Consider the following 26921-nt stretch of genomic DNA (forward strand, 5'->3'; position numbering starts at 1 on the left):
TTAGTTGGGTTGATATCTTTAAAAACTGCAGGGTTATTGATGCTGGGTTATTGGTGCTGGGTTATTGAGATATGACCCAGCAGGTCAGATCAGAAGACTGGAGGTGTAGTTTAGTAGGGCCGTGGCTTTCAGATAGTTCTTTTTAACCACCCATGAGAGTAAATGTCATTCCTATTCATCTGTTCTGTTGCATAGTTATCACATATTAAGGTAGAATATTTACATTTTGTAGCTTCAATGACACATACAGATGTGTATGAGTTCCCTAAAAGCCTATGTAAATCCCATTGTTGGGATACAATAAAGTGGTATACCTTATTATAATAAGTAATAAATAATCTTAATATTACAGAAGAATGTGTAAAAAAATGTCATTTAAATGTTAATTTGCGGTATGTACATTTAAGATGATGAACAGGAATGACATTTACTCTCACGGGTGGCCAATAAGATCTAGCTGAAAGCCACACCCCTAATAAACCATGCCTCCTGAAAATAACCTAAGGATTACGTTAAAAACTCTAAAGTTTTGCTGTTGTATTTCTAGTTCGTTCCTTGGGGCATGCTGTTCTGAATCTAATAACTTTTGATGACAATCTGCTTGTATTGTATATCATTGTTATCATTGTTTGGCATATACTAACTATTGGGATTCTTTTTTTGCTTTAATGATGTCCAATATTTTTTTCATGTGAAAGAAAAATACATCCACCCATTTTAGAATGGTATTGTATAATGTGTTGCCCCTGGAGACAACTCTGTAAATGTAAAATACCTTTCTTAAAACTACCTGCTTCTGGTTTTCTGAGAGATTATCTACATAAATTTAATTAAACCTTATCTGTGACCAATGGATCATCCCTCCTTTTCTTCCCCACACTCTTTCTTTGTGTAAGTTTTCCTTCTTTCTTTTCTTTTGTTCTGTGTCTTAAAAAAAAAAAGGTGTGGTGATACAAAAAAAGATCTCAGCTTGGCTCTTTTGCACCAATCAAACGTATCTGTGTCTCATATCAATTATGTGAGCCGGGACCAGAGTTAATTTCCAGTGTCTAAACCTGGGTTCCTCATCTCTCATTTGATAGCTTGGTTCTTCCACACCTCTGCACATTCTAATGAGAACCCTCGTTCAAATAATTACATTAGTAATCCCGGAGGAAATGGGGTAATGTATTTGCGGATGGCTTTTTGCTTTACCCTATTAATACAGTACCTTTCATATAGACTCCCATCTCCTCTCTCTCTCTCTTTATTTTCCCTCCTTCTATCCCTCCCTCCCTCTCTCTCTATCTTTCCATGGTCTCGCACTCCATCTCAATCGCCCCCTTCCATTTCTCGCTCTCTCTCGCTCCATCATTCTGTAGATTATTTAGATAATGATTTCTCTCTCTCTCTCTGGGTTCTGTCTTGCAACGGTGATGCCGTCTATCTCATGAATGACAAACACATTCTCCTTCTCCTTGTCATCCATTTAGTTTCCCGTCAGATGGGAACAAAGACAGTCCCCTGCGTGTAGCAGAATCTGTACATCATCCAAAAGCACTTTGTTTGGTTTGGAAAGCAATCAGTATCATAAAGTCATACAGCAGAGAGATACATCGGTATGCTAGTGGGAGAAAACGCTGTAGGTATGCCAGGGGAAGATATATATTTTTTATAATACTTAACTTTTAGATATTTTTTATATATATGATATGATTTTGTAATAATTCTGTGTATCCCTCCTTCACTCAGTGGTGCAGTAAAATTATAGCGATCAATATGGACTGATTTTTATCAGTGATAACTAGCTAAACCTTCACAGGAGCCTACAGTAGGGCCATAGTTAGAGGTCAGAGGTTAGAGGCCGGGTAGGAAGCCCCGTAGGAAGTCATTGTAGGAGATCTTCCCCATAGTGTTCTTGTCAAAGAAAGAGGTGAGGTGGAAGAATTCCTCCTCGGAAAGGTTCCCTCTGAACTACCTTAGCTCCTGTAGAAATAAACTATCAGGATTAGCTGCTGTGTGTGTGTGTGTGTGTGATTATGTCACGTGTGTGACGTGTTGTTATTAGTCAACAGCTTTTTAAATAATGGTCAAACAGTAGATTGTTGGACTGTACCTTTCTGAATTCCTTGATGGAGATTTTGCCACTGCGGTTGTGGTCGAAGGTAACAAAGTTTTGCCTCATGGAGCGCCAGAACTGCTGGACCGGGTCATAGAGCCTCAGCATGGCTTCTACACACTGTCTACTGAGAACACCCCCACTCATCTGGACCGCAAGGGAACCACAACCAGACCGCATCAGGACCGGAGAAGACAGAGCAGAGTTAACAAACACCTAAAGACCATTGCATGGATGTAATCATTCCAATCATGTTGCTATTTTGTACACATTAAATTATGAGTTTAACTCAGTAAAGTAGCGGTCATATGTTCTATGAACTTGTTTTGAAAGACCGTTCCAGCATTAAGCACACAGGGGGTCTCTGGTTGCCTGGTTACCCAGACTCCTTGCTCCGGCCAAACGCTACGCCCACAGACGTTAGTTTCCTCTGCGCAATGAATCTAGATCTGAGTACCTCCCCGACCCTTCACCGAATGCGAACACATTCGGGGCTGTCTGATTGGTCCAGAAACCGATGGGTTGGGTCAGAGCCGGAACACACATGGGTACAGCGGCCGTTTGAAAATCCGTCATTGGCTTTGATACTCTGATTGGTTAGAGACGATCCAATCGCTGATGACTTTGTTTTGTACAACGGCGCTCGTCACCACAAACGACTTCAATGATGGCAGTCTCAGACTAAAGTATGTGGTGGACAACAGAGCAGCAGCAGAATCATTTAGTGTGAGTCACACAGATGGTTGGTTTGGTTAGTAGATAATGAGGGTTATAATTGTGAACCAAAGCCAATACGAGAAGGGGTTTGGATGGTTTGCAGCTCGCAGGTTGCCAGACAAGCTCTCACTCACTCTGGTGAGGCTTGGGGCCCTGCTTAATGCTAATGTTTAGAAGCCCAGTGTGGGGATATTCTCCAACCTGGCCACCCGTGTGTCATTTTTCTAAGCTTTTATTAACATACCTCACTGTGCCAAAAGCACACAAATCACCAAACTTGACGAATATGGTTGTCAAGGAGGAGACAGCAGAGAGCCCGAGGGTGGGAGAGGTCCCCGCTGAGTATACACAATCTGGCAACCCACCAGCACCGCCCCATCGTTTTACTTTACATACCCACTCCCCAGACCCCCTTCCCATTAAAAGTGACTGTTAATGAGCCAACAATGGACCAGAGAGAGAGCGAGGGAGAGGAAAAAAGAGTAGTATGAGAAAAGAGGAAGATAAAATATCTGTTTTCTCTCTCTCCCCAAATACTAATTTACCACAGTTTCTGCAGTAAAAACATTTATGTTCTTACTGCACTCTGTCCCATATTGACAGTAAGTTAAACAGGGGTGTACAATACCGGAGTAGTGGGGAGAGGTAGTTAAACAGGGGTGTACAGTACCGGAGCAGTGGGGAGAGGTAGTTAAACAGGGGTGTACAGGACCGGAGTAGTGGGGAGAGGTAGTTAAACAGGGGTGTACAGGACCGGAGTAGTGGGGAGAGGTAGTTAAACAGGGGTGTACAGGACCGGAGTAGTGGGGAGAGGTAGTTAAACAGGGGTGTACAGTACCGGTGTAGTGGGGAGAGGTAGTTAAACAGGGGTGTACAGGACCGGAGTAGTGGGGAGAGGTAGTTAAACAGGGGTGTACAGTACCGGTGTAGTGGGGAGAGGTAGTTAAACAGGGGTGTACAGGACCGGAGTAGTGGGGAGAGGTAGTTAAACAGGGGTGTACAGTACCGGTGTAGTGGGGAGAGGTAGTTAAACAGGGGTGTACAGGACCGGAGTAGTGGGGAGAGGTAGTTAAACAGGGGTGTACAGTACCGGTGTAATGGGGAGAGGTAGTTAAACAGGGGTGTACAGTACCGGTGTAGTGGGGAGAGGTAGTTAAACAGGGGTGTACAGGACCGGAGTAGTGGGGAGAGGTAGTTAAACAGGGGTGTACAGGACCGGAGTAGTGGGGAGAGGTAGTTAAACAGGGGTGTACAGGACCGGAGTAGTGGGGAGAGGTAGTTAAACAGGGGTGTACAGTACTTGTGTAGTAGGGAGAGGTAGTTTGGGCCGCTCAAAGGGCTGTCTGACCGCTGGCGGTTCGAAGTTGAGGAGGAAGTGACGTAGGAAGTCAGGATATGGCACGCGCCCACTGTCCCTCATGTCGAACTTTACGGCCAGCCAATCAAGCTCCTTCTGGGTCACACTGACGTTGAGGCCTTGGAGGATGTCTGTGACACACACACACACAGCCAGGTATGTAAGTGATTTTTATCAATCAAATCATTTTGAGGTGGATTGTGAATTTAAGTTACATAAAATAATGATTGACTGGGAATAGCGAATCAGGCACTGTGCTGTACATATGTCACTCTGTGATTGGTTGTTTACCCAGGAAGCAGTGTGTGCTGATCTCTCCGTCGCTGTCTCTGTCCTCCTTCCTGCACCTCCTCACCTCCTCTGGATGTCCCTCCAGCAGCGCTGCACCTCCCCCTTCAGCCTGCTCTCCACCTTCTCACAGTCCACCAGGGGGCTCTCCCTCTCTCTCCCCGCCGTGGATGGACGCCTGGCCCTGCTGGACACACCCACCTCCGACTGGGGGAGGGGACAAGGTCAGGGGGATAGATAATGTGTGTTACTTTCAGTCTTAGATTAGAAGAGAGAAGGTATGTGTATTATGATTTGGATGCCATCCTAGTTAGGTTTGGATATCACTTCTGGTCTCTCCCAGGAGCTTACAGAACTAACCCTAACTTCTATAAAGCTACAAAGATGGAGTTGACTGATAAGCATCATGTATAGAGAGATCCTGTACTTCTGAGCGTTGGAGGTTGCTGCCTGTAGTCTTTGGCCTCTGTAGAGCTGGTGGGGATGATGACATCATATCTATGGGCCCAGGGGATGGTGGTGATGCGGATTTCATGGGACTGATGTCCTCTGGGTCTGTGGTCTTGTCCCTTATCCCTCCAGCTCCACTTACATGCTTCAGGAAGTTCCTGTACTCCAGATCCCCCAACACATTGACTGGCAGCTTCTCCCACACCCTCTCAAACTGAGGAGAGAGAGGCATTACACGTTTAGTACACACACAAAGAGACACACACATCATATCCCACATTTTCAAACTGATATTCACACATACACACTCATATTTACACACAAGCTTAATGAACTTCACGGATTACTAACATTCTCAATAAGTAGTCAATCATTATCAACACATACAGATTTGTTTTTGATTGCAATAATTAAAAACTAAGGAGAACTTGGCTGGCAAATGCACCAAAAAATGACATTTAATTTCTGTGAAGCTCATTTACACACATGCACGTATGCCTATTCCGGTTGTTTCTGCATGACAATCCATTGATAGAGTAGAATTGAATTGTGCCTAGTTTTTCTCCTTGGTGATGGTGTACAGGCAGGCGGAGACAACTTCCTCACTGATTGGCAGAGGCTGGGGCTGGGCAGGGAAACCTGCCTTACCCACTCTGTCCGACCAATCCTCAGGGGTCTGCACACACACATTCACACAGATGCACACACACGCACAAATAAAAACAGATGCATAATGCATTTGTATAGCCCCCCACCCCCCACATACACACACACACAGACCCAAACACACACACACACACACCTCCAGGTTGCATAGGTTGAACTGGTTGAGGAAGTCTCTCCAGTACACTGTGTGGTTCTCCCAGTTTAGCTTCAGTCTGTCGAGAAGGAATCTGAACTGGGTATCCGAGAGGCGGGCACAGAAATGGTCCAGCACCCGCCGGAACTCCAGAGGGGTGACCGTCCCGTTCCCACTCCTGTCGAAGGCAGAGAAGGCCTGAGAGACCAGACGGAGAGACAGGTGAGTAAGAGTAGGTGTGGCTGACCAGATGAGAGCATGTCTGAGCTTATGCAACTAGAAAGGACCTCCCTCAGTCTTAATGCATATTAAAAAGCACAGTTCATTTGTTACAATTTAAATAGTTTATTACTGTAAGTAGCTAAAACAAATTGACGTTAACTGTATATGATGTTGGTGTTTTACAGTGTAAGAGGCCTTCACAATGAGAGCCAGGGAAGAAGAGGGATAGAGTGTCGGGAGAGGCCTAACCTTGTGGAGCATATCCATCGATGCAGTGACCAGTTCCCGTATCCTACCAGCAGCTCTCTCAGGACTGAGCCACTCCAGACTCTCTGCTGGGTCAGGGGATCCACAGGGCCTAGGGGGGTGCTCACAACCCTTCCCTGTCTCGTGGTCAAACGCCTTCAGGAAGTCCACGTATGACAACTTTCTGTTCTCACTGTCCATTGGAACCTTGAGTCTAAAATATAGAGGAGACAGAAGTGTCTAAGTATTCAGCAGTTACTAACATCAGTTCAACATCAGTTCAACATCAGTTCAACAGTACTCAACATCAGTTCAACAGTACTCAACATCCGTTCAACATCAGTTCAACATCAGTTCAACAGTACTCAACATCAGTAAATGCGCCTGCTTCCTGGAAAAAAACTAAACTTTTCAGGAAATGAAAAAGGGGTTCTTTTCAGATCTAGATCACAAGGCATTCCTTTTATTAGTCCTAGAGTCATGAAACGTTCACAGAACATGATGAGTATTGACTACTTTCAATTTGTCTATTTCATTTTTTTTAAATAACATTGGCAAAAAATGAGATACAAGGTTTTTCCAGGACGACGACGAAGATAGATTTATTATAACCCAATAGTTTGATCATTATTAAGGTGTGTTAGCTATATGAAGGAATGGAGAAGTCTTTATAATGAGTAAGTTATTTACGTGTGTAGGAGGTGGGTGAGCTGGTGTCTGTGTAGGGGACAGTTGTATCTCTGGAGGAGACTCTGTAGGTCCTCCACCGTGACTAGACCCTCTCTCTTCTTATCCAAGCGGGTCAGAGCACTGCTCAACCCCTCACAGTTACCCTGCACCACGCGCCTGGATGATCAAATATACAACACACGCAAAGAGTTATTATTGATCAGATGGATGCTTAACTTTAGAAGCGTATTCTATTGAATTGAATTAGTAATTGCACTAATTAATTTAGTTAATCACTCTCCACTCACTCAACGTCCTGTAGTGTAGCCCCTGCAGGGAGACCATCTGTGGGGGTGGTGTCTGCATCCTTCCTTGCATGTCCCACCTCCTGTGGATCCACGCCCAGCTTCTCTAGGAATACAGCACAGGTGAGGTAGCCACGCCCCTCTCCATCATACCTGCCAGTGGAACAGTGTTAGGACAAATCACGGCTCCGCATTGATATTGCTGAATGATTTACACAAAACAGATCTCAAGTTAGGATTGGGTTGTGGTGTTCTACTGCCATCTAATATCTCTTACCTGGCCCACAGTTCCTCAAACTCATCAGGACTGATGGGGAGGTCATAGGTATAGAGGAGACTCCTGAGGTCCTTCTTAAAGACCAGACCCTGACCATCATCATCAAAGCGACAAATAACCTGGAGGAGGTAAGATAACTTATAATGGGGTTCCTCTCACATGTTAACATACACATTATCCTCTTTGAGACTTCAGGGTAGAGGTATGAGTTAAACCAAACTGACCTTTGACAAAGCGGTCCATCTGTGGCGTGCGTTGGACACCAGGTGGTCATGGAGTTGGTCTGGCCTGTTTGAACAGCATCAACAACACACACAGAAATATCTCAGCTACATTTACATACAAATCCAGTTTAACCTCACACACACACTTCCACAAGACCCTACTCACCCATTGGCTGGCTTGAACTTCTGCCCGCGGGTCTTGCCGCTGGATTGGACGAGGGTGAAGAACTCTGGGTAGTTGAGGTTGGCTCCAGGCTGCAGCCCCAGAAGCTGCAGCAGCCGCTGGTACTCCCTCTCCTTGGTGACCAGGCCCAGACTGTCATACAGCTCTCTGAAGTCATGTCTGTCCACCACGCTGTCACTGTTCTTATCCATCACACGGAACACTGACAGGATGTCCTGATTGGACAGAGAGGATGATGATGACATGGTGATTGGTTGTGTATAGCGATTAGTTGTGTATATTGATTGGTTGATTAGTTGTGAATATGTATGGAACATGTATTATCTTGCTATGCGTTTTCTTGTCGTTTTAGCGCTTGGCTTGGATTTGGGCTTTGGCATTGTATTATGCATTATTTTTCAACTGACTTTACATAGCGTTGTAGATATAACATAGAAAGGAAAATAATCTGAGAGGGTTAGTAGTCCAACCCCTCGTCGTCTTATCCTGTCAGCACTAGGTGTTTGTGTATACAGTATAGAATGTGTATATTGATCAAAACAATTGATCCCAGAGGTAATGGAGTGTGGAGTGGGCGTGGACGGTTCCTCTCTCTCACCCCGTGGATGTTCTCGATCCTGTCTTTGATCACACTGAGGCAGTCCTCCGCTGTCAGGAGGCGTGGCTTAGTCCGCAGGTTACCATGGTTACCCCCGGAGGCCTGGTCCCGCTCTATTAAATAGCACAAGAGATTAAACTGTGATTTGATTGGATGAAAGGGTTGGATTTTAAAGGCCCCGTGCAGTCAAAAATGTGATTTGCCTGTGATTTATATATATTTACACGCTATGAAGTTGGAATAATACTGTAAAATTGTGAAAATTATAATATTGACCTTTAGTGTAAAAGCTGTTTAGTGTAAGGGCCTGTTTTGGTGGGATGGAGTTTTGGCCTGCCTGGTGACATCACCAGGCGGTAAACTAGTTAAGGCCAATAAGAAAGAGAGTTCCAAACCTCTCTGCCAATAACAGCTAGTTTTCAGTTTTCCCCTCACCATAGCAGACCACTCCCAGACAGTCATAATTTTTGCTTGAGAAATTGCTCTTTGCTGAGAAACTACACTGAATAAAAATATAAGCGCAACATGCAACAATTTCAAAGATTTTACTGAGTTACAGTTCAATATAAGGAAATCAGTCAATTGAAATAAATTCATTAGGCCCTAATCTATGGATTTCACAGACACCTTTAAAAAAAAGGTAGGGGCGTCAGTATCTGGTGTGACCACCATTTGCTTCATGCAGCGCGACACATCTCCTTCGCATAGAGTTGATCAGGCTGTTGATTGTGGCATGTGGAATGCTGTCCCACTCCTCTTCAATGGCTGTGCAAAGTTGCTGAATATTGGTGGGAACTGGAACATGCTGTCGTACACGTCAATCCAGAGCATCCCAAACATGCTCAATGGGTGAAATGTCTGGTGAGTATGCAGGCCATGGAAGAACTGGGACATTTTCAGCTTCCAGGAATTGTTGTACAGATCCTTTCGACATGGGGCCATGCATTATCATGCTGAAACATCAGGTGATGGCAACGGATGAATGGCACGACAATGGGCCTCATGTTCTCGTCACGGTATCTCTGTGCATTCAAATTGCCATCGATAAAATGCAATTGTGTTCGTTGTCCGTGGCTTATGCTTACCCATACCATAACCCCGCCGCCACCATGGGGCACTCTGTTCACAATGTTGACATCAGCAAACCACTTGCCCACACGACGCCACCTGCCCGGTACAGTTGAAACAGGGATTCATCCATGAAGAGTACACTTCTCCAGCAGGCCAGTGGCCATCGAAGGTGAGCATTTTCCCACTGAATCAGGTTACGACGCCGAACTGCAGTCAGGTCAAGACCCTGGTGAGGATGACAAGCATGCAGATGAGCTTCCCTGAGATGGTTTCTGACAGCTTGTGCAGAAATTATTTGGTTGTGAAAACCCATAGTTTCATCAGCTGTCTGAGTGGCTGGTCTCAGACGATCCCGCAGGTGAAGAAGCCGGATGTGGAGGTTCTGGGCTGGCGTGGTTACAAGTGGTCTGCGGTTGTGAGGCCATTTGGACATACTGCCAAATTCTCTAAAATGACATTGGCTTATGGTAGAGAAATTAACATTCAAATCTCTGGCAACAGCTCTGGTGGACATTCCTGCAGTCAACATGCCAAATGCACCCTCCCTCAAAACTTGAGATTGCTGTGTGACAAAACTGCACATTGAAAGTGGCCTTTTATTGTCCCCAGCACAAGGTTTACCTGTGTAATGACCATGCTGTTTAATCAGCTTCTTGATATGCCACACCTGTCAGGTGGATGGATTATATTGGCAAAGGAGAAAGCTAACATATGGAATTGTTTTAAGATGGTCATACCATGGATCATTTAGCTATTTGATTTGGAATTTTAGGACCCCTTTAGGTATAAAAAATATATTACAAAATTTTTTGATAAAATATGGAATTTGGCCTTTACTACTATAGCCCATAGAAACGCATTGAATAACACATAAATGGCAAAAAAAGACAGTCAAAGAATAAATCATAAGGAACAAGGTTTTGAAGTGTCTGTCCTATATCTAGGAGATATAAGAAAGGTCAGGACATTCTTGGACACATATTTAACCCCTTATTTTTGATGGCACCAAACTACCTCCATACTTCCATTCGTTTGTATGGGTTACCTTCAGACGAGTCAAAACGGAGAACACCGTCGTGTTCGTGAGAGTCGCCCCTTTCCATAAAGTTGTTATAATAGTTTGTAGGCCAAACCGTTTGTATGCTACAGACGCTTTCGTGAGAAGACCGATTTTCGGGATGTCTCATGGTCTGCTGTAGCTTGGCCACCTTCAACCGCAGATGCGGAAGGCTGACATAGGCTGAGGTGGTGGATTGAGACACAGCCCATGCAAAAAACCTGATATCTTTAGCTTCAATTTACGGATTCTGATTGCGATTTTTTTAAATTATGTTACTTAAACTGACGCATGGGTGTAAATTATGCACTTTGCAAACATGGCTAAGATTAAGTCCTGATTCTGTTTAATGTAAAAAAAATAAAAAATAATCGAAGATACAAATTAGAGTGGTGCCCTGCTGCTTCCATTCTCCTTCCAAAGCTCATAATTACCCCAAACAGTCAGCAATAAGAGGGATTCTGCTTCTCCCTCCTCTCCTCTGTACTAATGAGAGATGGAGAGTTTCTCTAAAACTCTATCTATAATCCCAATGAGCTCTCCAATGACTCATGTGGTAACAGAGACATCATTTTACAGGATAGCCTTTGATCCCCGTAGGTGGGGTGCTGGTTGGGGAGGGTTGGGTTGGGGATGAGAATTTTTGAGGGGTTTTCAAGTAGCAATCACCCTCTCTTTAACTCTCCTTCCTAGGACACTAATTTAGAGATCAGTCTGAGTCTCTTGACCATGGCAAGTTAAGAGTCAAACTCGGCTCGTACCATCATACTTAGCCAGGAAAGCCGAACAAGACGTTTTTCCATCTTTGAAACCAAGCGATACGTTGAGCTTGCGGAGTTGCTTCTCATCCAAGGTAATCCTGCTGTCATCCAGTATCTGGGAATGTTGGGATGACAAGGACATAGGTTGGGACTACATTAGGATAAGGTGCATGTCCTATACAAAGGTGTCAGATAAGATACTTATTATTGTCATAAAAATAAACTGTGGCTCACATAAAAGACCACTCATGTCAAGGCCCTGAGAGCTTGAAAGTTTTCTACTTATTATTTAGTTCCAAGCAGAGCTCAAGTACAGCAGGGGTCAAGTAGAGGTCAAGTATACACGACTGTCTCGACCTTCTGACCTTCTTTAGATCTCTCAACGACAGCATTCCACCTGAGCTTCTGACCGTTGCCCGGATATGGTCATCAAGGGTAACGTGTCTGTGGTCCAGCCTCTCTTTGAGCTTCCTGAACATGATGTTCTCCACTGTGCGAACCCTTGGACCCCCCACAGTGGCGCTGAGGGAACGCACTGGCCTGTTGTTCACCAAGGCATTCTGGGATTGGGAGTTCAGTCTGTTGGTGACAGAAATGTAGTACATGTTGCATTAGAACAAAATACACTTCCTTCCTCTCTAACGCCTCTATTACTTAACTTGACCCTTTGTTATTATGGACCCCCTGTCTCTGTCTGAACACCTTTCTCTCCCTCTTTCTCTCCCTCTTTCTCTCTCACTTTCTCCCTTCTATCTCTCTCTGCCTCTGTTCTCCGTATCTGTCAGAGCCCTTGTGGTGGTAGTGAATAGTGCCTGTCTGTGTCTCTCCTGTAGGCAGGCCCAGGGCCCTGGGGACCTGTCTATACCTGACCCTGCATGACCCTGGGTCTGGGTCTAAACCGGCCTCACACAGCCTACAGTACACAGGACACAAACACAACATATCACCTCTAAGCCGGCTATGCTCTGGAAGAATAAGAAGGTAATGAATTGTGTTAAAAATTTTAAGAATGATGTATAGATTTTTGTAACACATTTTAATTTGTATCCTTCAAAATGTATGGAATTTCATTTTTTTTTTTTTTTTACTATAGCGTCTATACACCAGTTCAAATTGTATTCAGTAGTTTTTATGTTTTCATCATTTTTGGAGGACATTAAGTCTTGTTGAAGTGTGTCCACAAGAGGGATTGGTTTCTCACTTGTTGAAGTGTGTGTGTGAGAGGGGCAGGCCGTAACATTGTATGATCCTTCTCAGGTCTTCATGGCGAACAGATCCTGTCTGTCGAGGGTCACAGTCTCCTAAAGCCCCCAACATGGGAGCTATCTGATCACTCAGCTTATCACACAGCAAGCCCTTCACCTGCAGACACACACACACACACACACACACACACACACACACACACACAATATACACCACAATACACACCACAATATGCACATCAATACACACCACACAATACACACCTCAATACACACAACACAACAGAGAGGAACTGTATATGTCTATGTTTCATTACTCAATATATTTAAAAAAAAATCTGTGCTATGTTGTGTTTTGTAGTTTATTCACGGTAGTCCATGTGTCTGCTTTCGTGAGTGCCTTTTCAATCCACTGTGGAGACTGAGTCTCATTCAACTCCCTCTTCTCCTCCTTAGTCAACAGACACACACATGAACATATGCCAACACATCAACACACACACACTGAACTTCCTGTACCTGAGCCGCCTCCTCCATGACCCCCTCCTTACATCCTCCAGTAGGGGTGTGTAGTGTCTCCCTTCCCGGGGCAGAGTGCACCCTCCTGGGGTTGAGTAGCTCCAGGCTGGGCTGGGTGATGAGCCCAGTGTGCTCTGAATCAGCAGGATCAAGAGCTCTCTGACCTGGTCTGGGCTCAGACGGGGCCTGGGGGTGTGGGGTTCCCTGCAGCTGGACCAGGAGCCCTGGGGACCCCTCAGGTTATACTGGGGGACCTCCAAAGCCTGACGAAGGTCTGCCCTGGTGATCCTCCCTATCTTACCCTGTAGAGAGACATGACACACCCTCTTTGAGCTCTCTTCCTATTCTAGGATAATGGTGTAGTAGTTGCCTTTACATTTGAGCTTGAAGCCCCAGTTTTGAATAGTGAAGTGTTTTTGTGTAAAATAGTTAGATAACATTAGTTGCTTGTCTGGAAAATATAATTATTGGCAGGCGGTGTGTGGACGCCGTGTTTGATCTAGTACCCACAGAATTGATTATTAAAACAGTTGATGGAGGGATTTTTTTATTTATTTTGTGCCATAAAAGGAGGAGTTTCTAGCATATATGTTTTGATTTCATATCTGGGATAGGCTTCAGACACGCTCAAACTTGGAAACCATGATAGTTACATCAAACATCGCTGTGAATTAATCTAAGATATATACCTTCCACTAAAGTATTGTGTAACTACCAAGTTTCATATGGCTGATGTGGACTGGTTTGAAAATCTTGAGATAGAACTTAAGGCATACCGATGTTGATGTTGGACATGGTTGTCAAGTGAACATATGGTTACTGACTGAGTGTGTAACTAGTGTCCATATGTAACTGAGTTTTTGGACATCAATAGCTGCATCTAATGGTCTGCCTATCTGTAATCTGCTGATGTTTATCAAAATATTTTACACTGTGCTAGTTCTTATAGTTTTATCTCCTGTCCTTGATCCACTCCTTAGTGAGGACTTGTCTCTTACCCTGTCCAACTGTTTGAAGGCTCTCTTCAGTATAGGGTAGAACGCCGTCAGACTCCGATGGCCCTCCTCTGCATCAGGTAGCTCAGGAACCCTAGGAGAGAAGAGGAGGAGAGAGAGATTGGTGAAAGATGGAGAGAGAGGACGGTCGATAGTGAGTGAAAGGTGTATTGGAAGTCCAGAATGAGAGTTTATGAAGTAGAGAGGATAGTAATAGCATATACAGTGGGGAAAAAAAGTATTTAGTCAGCCACCAATTGTGCAAGTTCTCCCACTTAAAAAGATGAGAGAGGCCTGTAATTTTCATCATAGTTACACGTCAACTATGACAGACAAAATGAGAAAAAAAAATCCAGAAAATCACATTGTAGGATTTTTTATGCATTTATTTGCAAATTATGGTGGAAAATAAGTATTTGGTCAATAACAAAAGTTTCTCAATACTTTGTTATATACCCTTTGTTGGCAATGACACAGGTCAAACGTTTTCTGTAAGTCTTCACAAGGTTTTCACACACTGTTGCTTGTATTTTGGCCCATTCATCCATGCAGATCTCCTCTAGAGCAGTGATGTTTTGGGGCTGTCGCTGGGCAACACGGACTTTCAACAACCTCCAAAGATTTTCTATGGGGTTGAGATCTGGAGACTGGCTAGGCCACTCCAGGACCTTGAAATGCTTCTTACAAAGCCACTCCTTCGTTTTCCGGGCGGTGTGTTTGGGATCATTGTCATGCTGAAAGACCCAGCCACGTTTCATCTTCAATGCCCTTGCTGATGGAAGGAGGTTTTCACTCAAAATCTCACGATACATGGCCCCATTCATTCTTTCCTTTACACGGATCAGTCATCCTGGTCCCTTTGCAGAAAAACAGCCCCAAAGCATGATGTTTCCACCCCCATGCTTCACAGTAGGTATGGTGTTCTTTGGATGCAACTTTGTCCTCCAAACACGACGAGTTGAGTTTTTACCAAAAAGTTATATTTTGGTTTCATCTGACCATATGACATTCTCCCAATCCTCTTCTGGATCATCCAAATGCACTCTAGCAAACTTCAGACGGGCCTGGACATGTACTGGCTTAAGCAGGGGGACACGTCTGCCACTGCAGGATTTGAGTCCCTGGCGGCGTAGTGTGTTACTGATGGTAGGCTTTGTTACTTTGGTCCCAGCTCTCTGCAGGTCATTCACTAGGTCCCCCTGTGTGGTTCTGGGATTTTTGCTCACCGTTCTTGTGATCATTTTGACCCCACGGGGTGAGATCTTGCGTGGAGCCCCATTATCAGTGGTCTTGTATGTCTTCCATTTCCTAATAATTGCTCCCACAGTTGATTTCTTCAAACCAAGCTGCTTACCTATTGCAGATTCAGTCTTCCCAGCCTGGTGCAGGTCTACAATTTTGTTTCTGGTGTCCTTTGACAGCTCTTTGGTCTTGGCCATAGTGGAGTTTGGAGTGTGACTGTTTGAGGTTGTGGACAGGTGTCTTTTATACTGATAACAAGTTCAAACAGGTGCCATTAATACAGGTAACGAGTGGAGGACAGAGGAGCCTCTTAAAGAAGAAGTTACAAGTCTGTGAGAGCCAGAAATCTTGCTTGTTTGTAGGTGACCAAATACTTATTTTCCACCATAATTTGCAAATAAATTCATAAAAAATCCTACAATGTGATTTTCTGGAAAAAAAATTCACAATTTGTCTGTCATAGTTGACGTGTACCTATGATGAAAATTACAGGCCTCTCTCATCTTTTTAAGTGGGAGAACTTGCACAGTTGGTGGCTGACTAAATACTTTTTTTCCCCACTGTAGTAATGTAGTATGGAATATGTTCCTTGTATATCATTCAGATCAGGGAGCGGTAGTTAGAGTTAACTGACCTGTCTGTTTGAGGAGAGGTGTGGTCCTCCTCTGTGACTGGACCCTGAAACTGACCCAGGAACTGTTTCCATAGCACAGGCCCTGTTGCTCTCACCCCAAAACTACAGCATACACACACACACACACACACACACACACACACACACACACACACACACACACCACACAAACAAACACACAACAAATGCAAAACACACATTCATCTTGTTAACATTGAGACTCTGGATACAGAAATGTCAGAAAGCAGTGAAGGATTGGTCAAACGGAAGGGGAAGCTCTAGACTCTCAGGCACCGCTCCTGGGGGATGGGGAGTGGAGTGTGAATTTGAAATAATCTCTCGTGGACAGACTACGTAAACACAATCGAGCATCTGACCAAATAATGCACGATTTTAGTTCTGGGTTAACCAAGATAACATTTGAAAGTGTTGTGAGGTGCTGATAAGAGTCACCAGCAGGGAATTGGTAACAGAAAGAGAGCATAGTAATTAGGTTAACCATGTCACTATGTTCACTTTCATACCGGCAGGTCAGGCTCTGGAAGGTGCTGAGGCTCATGGGAAACAGGAAGCTGCTGAGGATGGCCCTCAGGTCTTCCTGTGACACCAGTCCAGAGTGGGTGACATCAAACGCCTGCAGTGCTCGCCATACTAGGGTACAGCTCACACACAACTAACAGAGACACACACACACACACACACACTTTACGTTGGGGAGTAGACACACAACACTAATGACAGGAAGTGACTCAACGCTGTGGTTGCCATGGGGATCACCCCCAAATGATGTGCAGTACTACACTGCTGCTGCCTTCCCACAAATTAGTCATGATTAACACACTAACTCAGGAGCAGATTTTTCTGGGCAAACATTTTAATGAGAAGTGTTCCCTCTGTCGCGACGCATACTAGCGCGCCACTTAGAGCCAATTTCCCCTCTCTGTCTCATCTAAGAGGATAACACACAGAACAGGGCCAGATGGTGACATACAAACAGAATGAATAAGACACACACACACAACTACGCACACATACACAAGCAGGAGTACACAAACACATGCATGCACGCACACGCACACAAACGCACACACTGTCTTAGCTTAAAACAATCTGGATAGATGGTATCCTCCCAATTATACTGTGTGATGCTTTCACTTTTCAACAGTGACCTTGATAAAGTATTTTTTGCAGTTGGCCAAATGTTTAGCTAGTGGATAATCTCTGTTTGTTGGGCAATTCCACTGAGTTGGCCACAATACATTATCATGGTGCCATCAAAATGGACTATTCTACCTTTTTCAGGAAGAGCGTCTGCAGCTCGTCTTGAGTCAGGCCTTGGATCTCCTGTGTATCTCCTGTTGCATTTTGGGACACTGCTCTGTTCCTCTGTTTTGTCTTGTCTGTAGGACTAATTCCTTGCCAGCCCAACGCTATAAAACACACAATGTCATCAGTCATGTCCAAGACAGATTGACGTGTTCAGCTGTAGCTTAATGGTTGAAACTCTTTGTGTAAATTTGTCTGTGTGTCTCTAAACAGCTATTTGAGTGCCTTATGAACTGATTGTAGTCATTTTAGTTATTATGCCCTCCTATCATACAATAAGACTCCTACGTTACCTAGCTTTGGAGGTTCCGGGACAAACTTCCTGTACTTGTTAGAGTCCAGGCCCAGCTTCTCCAGGAACACTTTGTAGGACATGGTTGCCATGTTGTTAGGGCAGTAGTGGGTCCACAGTCTGCAGTGGAGAGGAGACTGGGTTAAGGGATCAAATCATAGTCCGTTTTATTGGGTAAGTAAACCGAAGATCAGAATAGGAAATGAGAGATAGAGGGGCAACGCTCCGTGAGATATGTGCTGAAAATAAACAGAGCGAGAGAGAGAGAGAGGGTGAGGAAAAGACGGAGAGAGAGATAGTGTGTGTGTGTGTGTGTGTGTGAGAGAGAGAGAGAGAGAGAGTGGGACAGAGAGAAAGAGAGAGGAAGATGGTCCCCCTGTGGTGAGACAAAGTGAGTGAGAGCGTCCTGAGGACTGAAACCAATTAAAGCCATGTTAAATGAACCTGTCACACAGAATCCTCTAGAGCCACATCACTAAAAGTTGGGTGATGTTTCTGGAGTGGATTTGACTGCAGGGCCCAAAGTTTTAAAAGTCAATTAGCTCTCTCTCAATGAAAAGACAAAGGACTGACCACAAAGTTAGCATTAGTTATCATGTCCTATCCAAAAGATTACTTCTGACCGTAGGGAGTACTGGAAATAGTTGGATCCGTCATCCATGATGGGTGTGTGTGTGTATGCTTGTATGTATTGGACCCTCTCTCCCACCTCTGGTAGTCTCTCTGTGTTAAGGGGAAGCAGTAGTTCTCCAGTATCCTGCGCAGCTCGTGTTGCTGGATCTGTCCGTCTCGCTTGTAGTCGAACAGACGAAAGGCCCGGATTACATTCTTCAGGTTGCTCCCAATCTGCAGAGTTTCAAAACCATAAAAACAACTCATAAGTGTGTGTGTGAACTCCTAAACTCTGTCTGCAGCTCTCTGACTTTCATCTGCACAAGCAGTGGTATTGACGCCTCTGATTCTGAAGCCTTGATCTGTTGATGCAGAGCGGTGAGAGGGGAGGGTGTAAACACAAGTACTGCAGACTTCTGAGAGACAGAGAAAGAGGGTAGTTGGAGTGCGATTTCTGGGTAAATGGTTTCATGAGGGGTTAGGGCAGATAGGTGGGTTTGAGATTGGGGTACTTCTAGATGGGTTGAGGGGGTACATTTCTGTTTGTAGGTGGTTGTAGGTTACAGGCGGTAAGTGGTAACATTTGTGGGTAATTATGCAGGTGATAAGTACAGTATGCTGTAGATCTATAGGTTGACAAGCCATAAAGTAAATGGTGTTGGGTTAGTTATAGGGAGTGTCCTTTAGAGGCACTGTGTGATCACTCCTTCCTCCAGCTTTCCTCGTTCTCCTCCACACTTCAGCTCGTAGCTCCGGGGTGCCACGGCAACCATGGAGGAACAGGAACAGATAGATACTAAATATACCCCGTTGACTCTTGGGTAATCAGAGTTTTCTGTCGCCCAAAGAGTTCTCTGTCTAATTGCACTCTGATTAGCAGCACTGCCAAACATTCCCTGAAAGACAAGCAGGGGAACCTCCCTCTCCCCACTTGGCTATCACACTGACATTGTCTATACGGCAGTGTGTCGCACATAATACTGTACCTCCAAATGGAGAAGGTTAGACTGACAGAAAACAAGCTGATAGAACACCCTCAGGGTGGTATTCATTAGGCACCAAACTGAAGAAAATGGACTGAAATAGGGAGGTACTACCTGAACTTGTCCAATAGAAAACACATTCAGTTTTCGTTGCGAAACGTTTTAAAACGTTTTCTGTTGGATTCCCTAACGAACACCACCCAAGTCACCTTAACTGACCTAAAATGATAGCGTCATATAGTACCCTTTAGTGTCTCCTCATTTTGTGCATCATAATGAACAATACTGATTCAAGAATCGATTCCAAAGTCGTTTGAGTTGTTTTGATTCTCTGAAAAATCTCCCACTGTTTGTAGAATCTAACAACTTCGACAACTATGAAAGCTTTCCGACAAGCATACCAATTACCCCTTGCATTAGGACCAGCTTTCATTCTCTTCTGCTGGAGTCAGGGGAAAGGAAACGCTAGCTATACCGTTGTGTCGTGTTTAAAAAAAGATCAAACGAAAGGGAATTTATTAAAGACCGATATAAATATGATTCCTCCATCTCTCCATCCCTCCCCCCAAACGAAGAGGATTCTGTGCTAATTAGAAATGTGTTAAAATCACAAAGGAGAAAGAGAGAGGAGAGCTTACACTATTAATGAGCAGAGACACAGGGATATCATCATCCAATCTCCAGCACTATCTCTCTATCTCCTCCTCTATCTGCACACATGGGCTACGGCTACTCCCCCTCTCCTCTCTCCTTTTATCTATCTTTGTTTCTTCCTTCTCTATTCTCTCGCTTGCTTGCTCGCTCTCGCTAACTTTTTTCTTTCTCTCTCTCTGCTTTTCTCTGTCTCTCTGTGTCTCCCTTCCTCTCTCTCTCTTTCTCCCCTCCCTTGCTTCCATCCATTTCTTGCCCTCTCTCTCCCATCCCTCTATCTCCATATCGCTCCTCTGTCTAACTCTCCCTCCATCCCTTCCCCCTCTTCCATCCCATCCTCTTCCTCTCTCCCATCCCTTCCTCCCTCTCTCCCTTGTCTCCCATCCCTGTCTCCCATCCCTGTCTCCCATCCCTGTCTCCCATCCCTGTCTCCCATCCCTGTCCCCCATCCCTGTCCCAGCCAGTGCCAGTTCTCCATTAGGCAGCTGTGTTCAGGTTGGCATGGCTGGTGGCCTGGCATGGTGCCACAGTGAGAGTGTCTTAGCGCCCCTCGCCACCCGCCCGCCCGGCCGGCCCTGCGCTCGTTAATTAATGAAAGCTCTGTTGTTTTTGTTTACCGGCCTGTTATATGTTAATCCACCAGGATATCTTTGTGTGTGCGTGTGTGTGTGTGTGTGTGTGTCCTTGTGAGCTGGTTAGAATGAGATGGATAACACAGTTGCAGATCTAGTCACTCAAAGGGGAGGGTTACTGACTGTGACTCCTGGCTACATATCATCTCTCTCTGTCTGTTTGTCTCTCGATCTCTCACTCTTGATCTTTCTCTCTCTGTCGCTCTCTCTCTCTCCTTGTCTCTGTTTCTCGCTCTCCTTCTCCTTTTCTCACTCTTTTTCTCAATTCCCTGTTTCATACTTTGTCTCTCCTCTGGTTATAGTCTATATTTTATACATAAAAAGTATGAACATGTATTCACTCACTACTGGAAGTCGCTCTGGATAAGAGCGTCTGACAAATGACTTATGTAAATGTATATTTGTCTATCTCAAACAACTGACAAGCCAGTGAAGCCACAGTAACTTGTCATTATTTACAGTGTCGTTGTGTAGGGTCAATTGTGTGGTGATGTGTGAGTGCGAGTATAGGTCTGACTCTGAACACGTCTTGTAAACAGTGTGTAATGACAGGCCTAAATAGTGTTCTCTCTCCTCTTTCTGTCAACCAGAACTCCTCCACGCGCAATCTAACCTTTCCTGTCACTATGAATTATGGGTAGGAGACAAGCAGAGGGACGCGGGTGGCTCTCTGAAGAGGGATGAAAGAGGAGAGCGAGGGAGAGAGAGGAAAATTAAGGGAGATGGATCACAAATAGAAGTTAAGAGGAGAAATCACAGTGACACAGAGAGAGGGAGAGAGGGAGGAAAAGAGGAGAGAAGAACAGAGAGAGAGTAGATCAGAGAGAAGAGTGCTGCTGCCTTTACTTGTGTCTGTCAGTTAGGGGGGTAATTCTTCTGGTTAGAGCATGTCAGTAGAGGTGGGGGTACGGAGGGGGATAGAGGGGGATTTGGGAAAGTAGAGAAACTGAGACAAAGCATACGCCTCTATTCAAGGTGACATAGCTAAAACTATTTTAGATGCATTTGAAGTTAAGCATGAGGAAAGTTGGACTTACAGAAGCATTATTGATTGAATGAGAGGAAGGGAATGAATGAGAAGTTCTGGAACAGCGAAAGACATAGAGAGCCCACAGATAGACAGTGAGATAAACACAGCGAGAGAAACAGAGTGAGACGAGAGCAGAAAGACAGAGAGTGTTCCTCATTCAAAGGTCCTTGGATGGTTACTCCAGAGGTGAGCTAATGTTCTGACTCTGCACTGCTCCAGGGAGGTGGAGATGGGAGGTATCAGAAGAGGGAGGTAAGAGGGGGACTGCGGTCTTAATTGAATATTGATAAGTGAGGCGCGTGTGCAGGGTAAACAGCTGTGACTGGTACTTCATCATATGTGTGTGTGCATCACTCATTATCAGCCACAGCTGTTCCTCTGAGACTCACCAAACTCTGCATAGACGACTCATCAGAGAGTGACCAGAGACACACACACACACACACCCACAGTCATATACACACTCATACATGCACGCACATGCATGCACACACACACACACTCATACACACACACACTCATACACACACGTGTGACTGACCTGAGCTTTGATGTACACTCTTAGAAAAAAAGGTGCTCTCTAGAGCCTAAAAGGGTTCTTCGGCTGTCCCTTGAAGAACACTTTTTGGTTCCAGGTAGAACCCTTTTGATTCCAAGTAGAACTGTTTTGGGTTCAATGTAGAACCTTTTCCACAGAGGGTTCTACTTGGAACCCAAAATGGTTCTACCTGGAACCAAAAAGGGTTCTCCTATGGAGACAGCCGAATAACCTTTTTGGAGTGTACTGTGTTGTATAGGTGGGAGATGGAGGGGTGATAGAGAGATGCAGGTGTAGGATCTTAATTTGAGCCAGTTTAATACAGCAGGAAAATAATCATGCAGCAACAGGAAATGTGAATTATTATGTGGATTATAATTAATTAATTTTTTTTGTAGGGGTTAAAACATTTTTCATTAGGGCAAATCAAGTATGACATTTTAAAGTGGAAATTATAAAACACTACAAGTTTGCATTTCCTGCAGTGCAGGACAATTCTCAGCAACAAAAGAGTGATCAAATTAGGATCCTACACCTGTAGAGAGATGGAGTGATGACAGGATATAAAGATGATCAGGAAGACTTAATGAAAGTGTGACAGATGGAGAGGGAGTGAGAGTCATAAAGCCAGAAGATCAATGTTATAGAAAGACAACAGAATGGCATGAGAGAGACAGAAAGAGTGTGCGGGATAAATGTGTAAATGAATGTGTAGGTCAGTGCCTTTGGGCCGTGTGGCTGTGCTGCATGTGTGTGAATAGAATACATTACTACATTACCCACTGCACAGCAGCCTGTTGTACAACCCAACAGAACAGAACTGTGACAGCCCCAACCACAGAGGGCTTCATTTAACCACTGATCCCATTTAGTACCATCCTCTATTTCACATCACAATAAACAACCTAGTTAATATCTGGAACATATGCACTGCAAAATGCAAATACAGATGGTTTCATTATACACTGAAAAAAAATATTTTACTGAGTTACAGTTCATATAAGAAAATCTGTCAATTGAAATAAATTAATTAGGCCCTAATCTATGGATTTCACATGCCTGGGAATGCGTCTGGTCATATACCTTTAAAAAAAGGTAGGGGTGTGGATCAGAAAACCAGTCAGTATCTGGTGTGACCACCATTTGCCTCATGCAGTGCGTCACATCTCCTTCACATATAGTTGATCAGGCTGTTGATTGTGGCCTGTGGAATGTTGTCCCACACCTCTTCAATGGTTATGTGAAGTTGCTGGATATTAGCGGGAACTGGAACACGTTGTCGTACACGTCGATCTAGAGCATCCCAAACATGCTCAATGGGTGACATGTTTGGTGAGTATGCAGGCCATGAAAGAACTGGGACATTTTCAGCTTCCAGGAATTGTGTACAGATCCTTGCGACATGGGGCTGTGCAATATCATGCTGCAACATGAGGTGATGGCGGCGGATGAATGGCACGACAATTGGCCTCAGGATCTCGTCACGGTATCTCTGTGCATTCAAATTGCCATCGATAAAATGTGTTTGTTGTTCGTAGCTTATGCCTGCCCATACCATAACCCCACCGTCATCATGGGGCACTTTGTTCACAACGTTGACATCAGCAAACCGCTCGCCCACACGATGCCATACACATGGTCTGCGGTTGTGAGGCCGGTTGGACGTACTGCCAAAATTTATAAAACGACGTTGGAGGCGGCTTATGGTAGAGAAATTAATATTACATTTTCTGGCAACAGCTCTGGTGGACATTCCTGCAGTCAGCATGCCAATTGCATGCTCCCTCAAAACTTGAGACATCTGTGGCATTGTGTTGTGTGACAAAACTGCACATTTTAGAGTGGCCTTTTATTGGCCCCAGCACAAGGTGCACCTGCTGTTTAATCAGCTTCTTGATATGCCACACCTGTCAAGTGGATGGATTATCTTGGCAAAGGATAAATGCTCACTACCATGAAACATGGGACCGACACTTTACATGTTGCGTTTATATTTTTGTTCAATGTAGTATGCCTCCTACATGTGCTGTAAATTCTTCTGGATACATAGCAACATTATTAAATTGACATGACTGCCCCACAAAAACATCTAGATCTCAATTTCACAGATGAATCACTTCACCGCCCACATACACATGTCATTTGGTCATGTTTGTCACCTCCCTTTTATATAGAACGGTGTCTATCTTCTCCAGCCTTGTGTTGAAACAACAAGGTGTGCATTAGTGTGTGTGTGTGTGTGTGTGTGTGTGTGTGTGTGTGTCACCCAAATCTTCTGTTTGAGGCGTTGCTGTATCTCAGTCAGGGTCATACCTCTCTGGTCTGATCCAGAGACACACCTGAGAGACAGACGGACGGGCGGGCGGGCGGGTCAACCTGCTGAACCAAACCAACCATAGGATCATGTAACACAGATAGTCTTTTCACCTATGCAGGTTACAGTGTAATGGTGATGTACCCACCTGGTGTTGCTGTCTGGTCTCTGTGCTGTAGAGGAGGGTGTAGAGCTGTAGGGTCTCTGTGCTGCAGTCACCCTGCTGTACCTCCTCAGGAAGTCCATGTAGTCCACCGTTACACTGTCTCTCTTAGACACCTACAAGAGACCAACAAAGTCAGACTGTTTACTCAGTGTATATGGATCACTGGTAGAGAATGGACAAGGATGGTGATGGTGATAAGGAGGATGATCATGATCATTATCACGTTCATCATAATCATGATATTAATGCTGAATTTAAATATGAACAGAAAGAAAAAAGTATATATTTTTTTCTAAAACTTAGGAGCAACTCCAGACTTCTGCCCACAACAACCAAAGTGAAGAGTAATCAAGTCTCCATGGTGTCAGACAGTAAGAGCAGTGTTCTGCCTGTGTAGCGTCAGGTGGGTTGAGCTGTAATTCTGGGTCTGGGAGGTCTGGGAATAGGAGATGTTTAAAACAGGTCACACCTGGGGAATCAACCCACTACTTTTATCCTGACTCCAACAGTGGAACAGTATCTTTCTTAAGTAAGCCACACAGCAACACACACACACATACAGTTGAAGTCAGAAGTTTACATACACCTTAGCCAAATACATTTAAACTCAGATTTTCACAATTCCTGACATTTAATCCTAGTAAAAATTCCCTGTCTTAGGTCAGTTAGGATCACCACTTTATTTTAAGAAAGGTAAATGTCAGAATGATAGTAGAGAGAATGATTTATTTAGGCTTTTAATTATTTCATCACATTCCCAGTGGGTCAGAAGTTTACATACACTCAATTAGTATTTGGTAGCATTGCCTTTAAATTGTTTAACTTGGGTCAAACGTTTCGGGTAGCCTTCCACAAGCTTCCCACAATAAGTTGGGTGAATTTTGGCCCATTCCTCCTGACAGAGCTGGTGTAACTGAGTCAGGTTTGTAGGCCTCCTTGCTCGCACACGCTTTTTAAGTTCTGCCCACACATTTTCTATAGGATTGAGGTCAGGGCTTTGTCATGGCCACTCCAATACCTTGACTTTGTTGTCCTTAAGCCATTTTGCCACAACTTTGGAAATATGCTTGGGGTCATTGTCCATTTGGAAGACCCATTTGCGACCAAGCTTTAACTTCCTGACTGATGTCTTGAGATGTTGCTTCAATATATCCACATAATTGTCCTTCCTCATGATGCCATCTATTTTGTGAAGTGCACCAGTCTCTCCTGCAGCAAAGCACCCCCACAGCATGATGCTGCCACTCCCGTGCTTCACGGTTGGGATGGTGTTCTTCGGCTTGCAAGCCTTCCCCTTTTTCCTCCAAACATAACGATGGTCATTATGGCCAAACAGTTCTATTTTTGTTTCATCAGACCAGAGGACATTTCTCCAAAAAGTACGATCTTTGTCCCCATGTGCAGTTGCAAACCGTAGTCTGGCTTTTTTATGGCGGTTTTGGAGCAGTGGCTTCTTCCTTGCTGAGCGGCCTTTCAGGTTATGTCGATATAGGACTCGTTTTACTGTGGATATAGATACTTTTATACCCATTTCCTCCAGCATCTTCACAAGGTCCTTTGCTGTTGTTCTGGGATTGATTTGCACTTTTCCACAAAAGTACGTTCATCTCTAGGAGACAGAATGCGTCTCCTTCCTGAGCGGTATGACGGCTGCGTGGTCCCATGGTGTTTATACTTGCGTACTATTGTTTGTACAGATGAACGTGGTACCTTCAGGTTTTTGGACATTTCTCCCAAGGATGAACCAGACTTGTGGAGGTCTACAATTTTTTCTGAGGTCTTGACTGATTTCTTTTGATTTTCCCATGATGTCAAGCAAAGAGGCACTGAGTTTGAAGGTAGCCCTTGAAATACACTGCTCCAAAAAATTAAGGGAACACTAAAATAACACATCCTAGATCTGAATGAATGAAATAATCTTATTAAATACTTTTTTCTTTACATAGTTGAATGTGCTGACAACAAAATCACACAAACATTATCAATGAAAATCAAATGTATCAACCCATGGAGGTCTGGATTTGGAGTCACCCTCAAAATTAAAGTGGAAAACCACACTACAGGCTGATCCAACTTTGATGTAATGTCCTTAAAACAAGTCAAAATGAGGCTCAGTAGTGTGTGTGGCCTCCACGTGCCTGTATGACCTCCCTACAACGCCTGGGCATGCTCCTGATGAGGTGGCGGATGGTCTCCTGAGGGATCTCCTCCCAGACCTGGACTAAAGCATCCGCCAACTCCTGGACAGTCTGTGGTGCAACGTGGCGTTGGTGAATGGAGCGAGACATGATGTCCCAGATGTGCTCAATTGGATTCAGGTCTGGGGAACGGGCGGGCCAGTCCATAGCATCAATGCCTTCCTCTTGCAGGAACTGCTGACACACTCCAGCCACATGAGGTCTAGCATTGTCTTGCATTAGGAGGAACCCAGGGCCAACCGCACCAGCATATGGTCTCAC

General features: G+C 44.5%; 1 protein-coding gene across 1 annotated transcript in view; it reads right to left on the bottom strand.

The window, feature by feature from the left end:
* Positions 1–1836: 1836 nt before the first annotated feature.
* LOC121543735 (EF-hand calcium-binding domain-containing protein 6-like) overlaps positions 1837–26921 on the bottom strand; it is a gene marked incomplete at its 5' end in the record, with an annotated part of 29901 nt that continues 4816 nt past the window's right edge. Inside the window, 27 exon segments of the mRNA XM_045208299.1 lie at positions 1837–1965; positions 2096–2245; positions 4116–4303; positions 4464–4524; positions 4527–4667; positions 4888–5124; positions 5713–5907; positions 6181–6391; positions 6868–7023; positions 7155–7304; positions 7429–7565; positions 7653–7716; positions 7819–8051; positions 8435–8547; positions 11324–11438; positions 11689–11935; positions 12189–12236; positions 13048–13349; positions 14046–14136; positions 15919–16020; positions 16443–16591; positions 17212–17348; positions 17538–17656; positions 18246–18382; positions 18460–18564; positions 24249–24321; positions 24445–24575. Coding sequence (XP_045064234.1) covers positions 1837–1965; positions 2096–2245; positions 4116–4303; positions 4464–4524; positions 4527–4667; positions 4888–5124; positions 5713–5907; positions 6181–6391; positions 6868–7023; positions 7155–7304; positions 7429–7565; positions 7653–7716; positions 7819–8051; positions 8435–8547; positions 11324–11438; positions 11689–11935; positions 12189–12236; positions 13048–13349; positions 14046–14136; positions 15919–16020; positions 16443–16591; positions 17212–17348; positions 17538–17656; positions 18246–18382; positions 18460–18564; positions 24249–24321; positions 24445–24575 — 3921 coding nt within the window.

The sequence above is a fragment of the Coregonus clupeaformis genome, chromosome 28 (assembly GCF_020615455.1).
Source record: "Coregonus clupeaformis isolate EN_2021a chromosome 28, ASM2061545v1, whole genome shotgun sequence".
In the NCBI taxonomy this organism is placed as follows: Eukaryota; Metazoa; Chordata; class Actinopteri; order Salmoniformes; family Salmonidae; genus Coregonus; species Coregonus clupeaformis.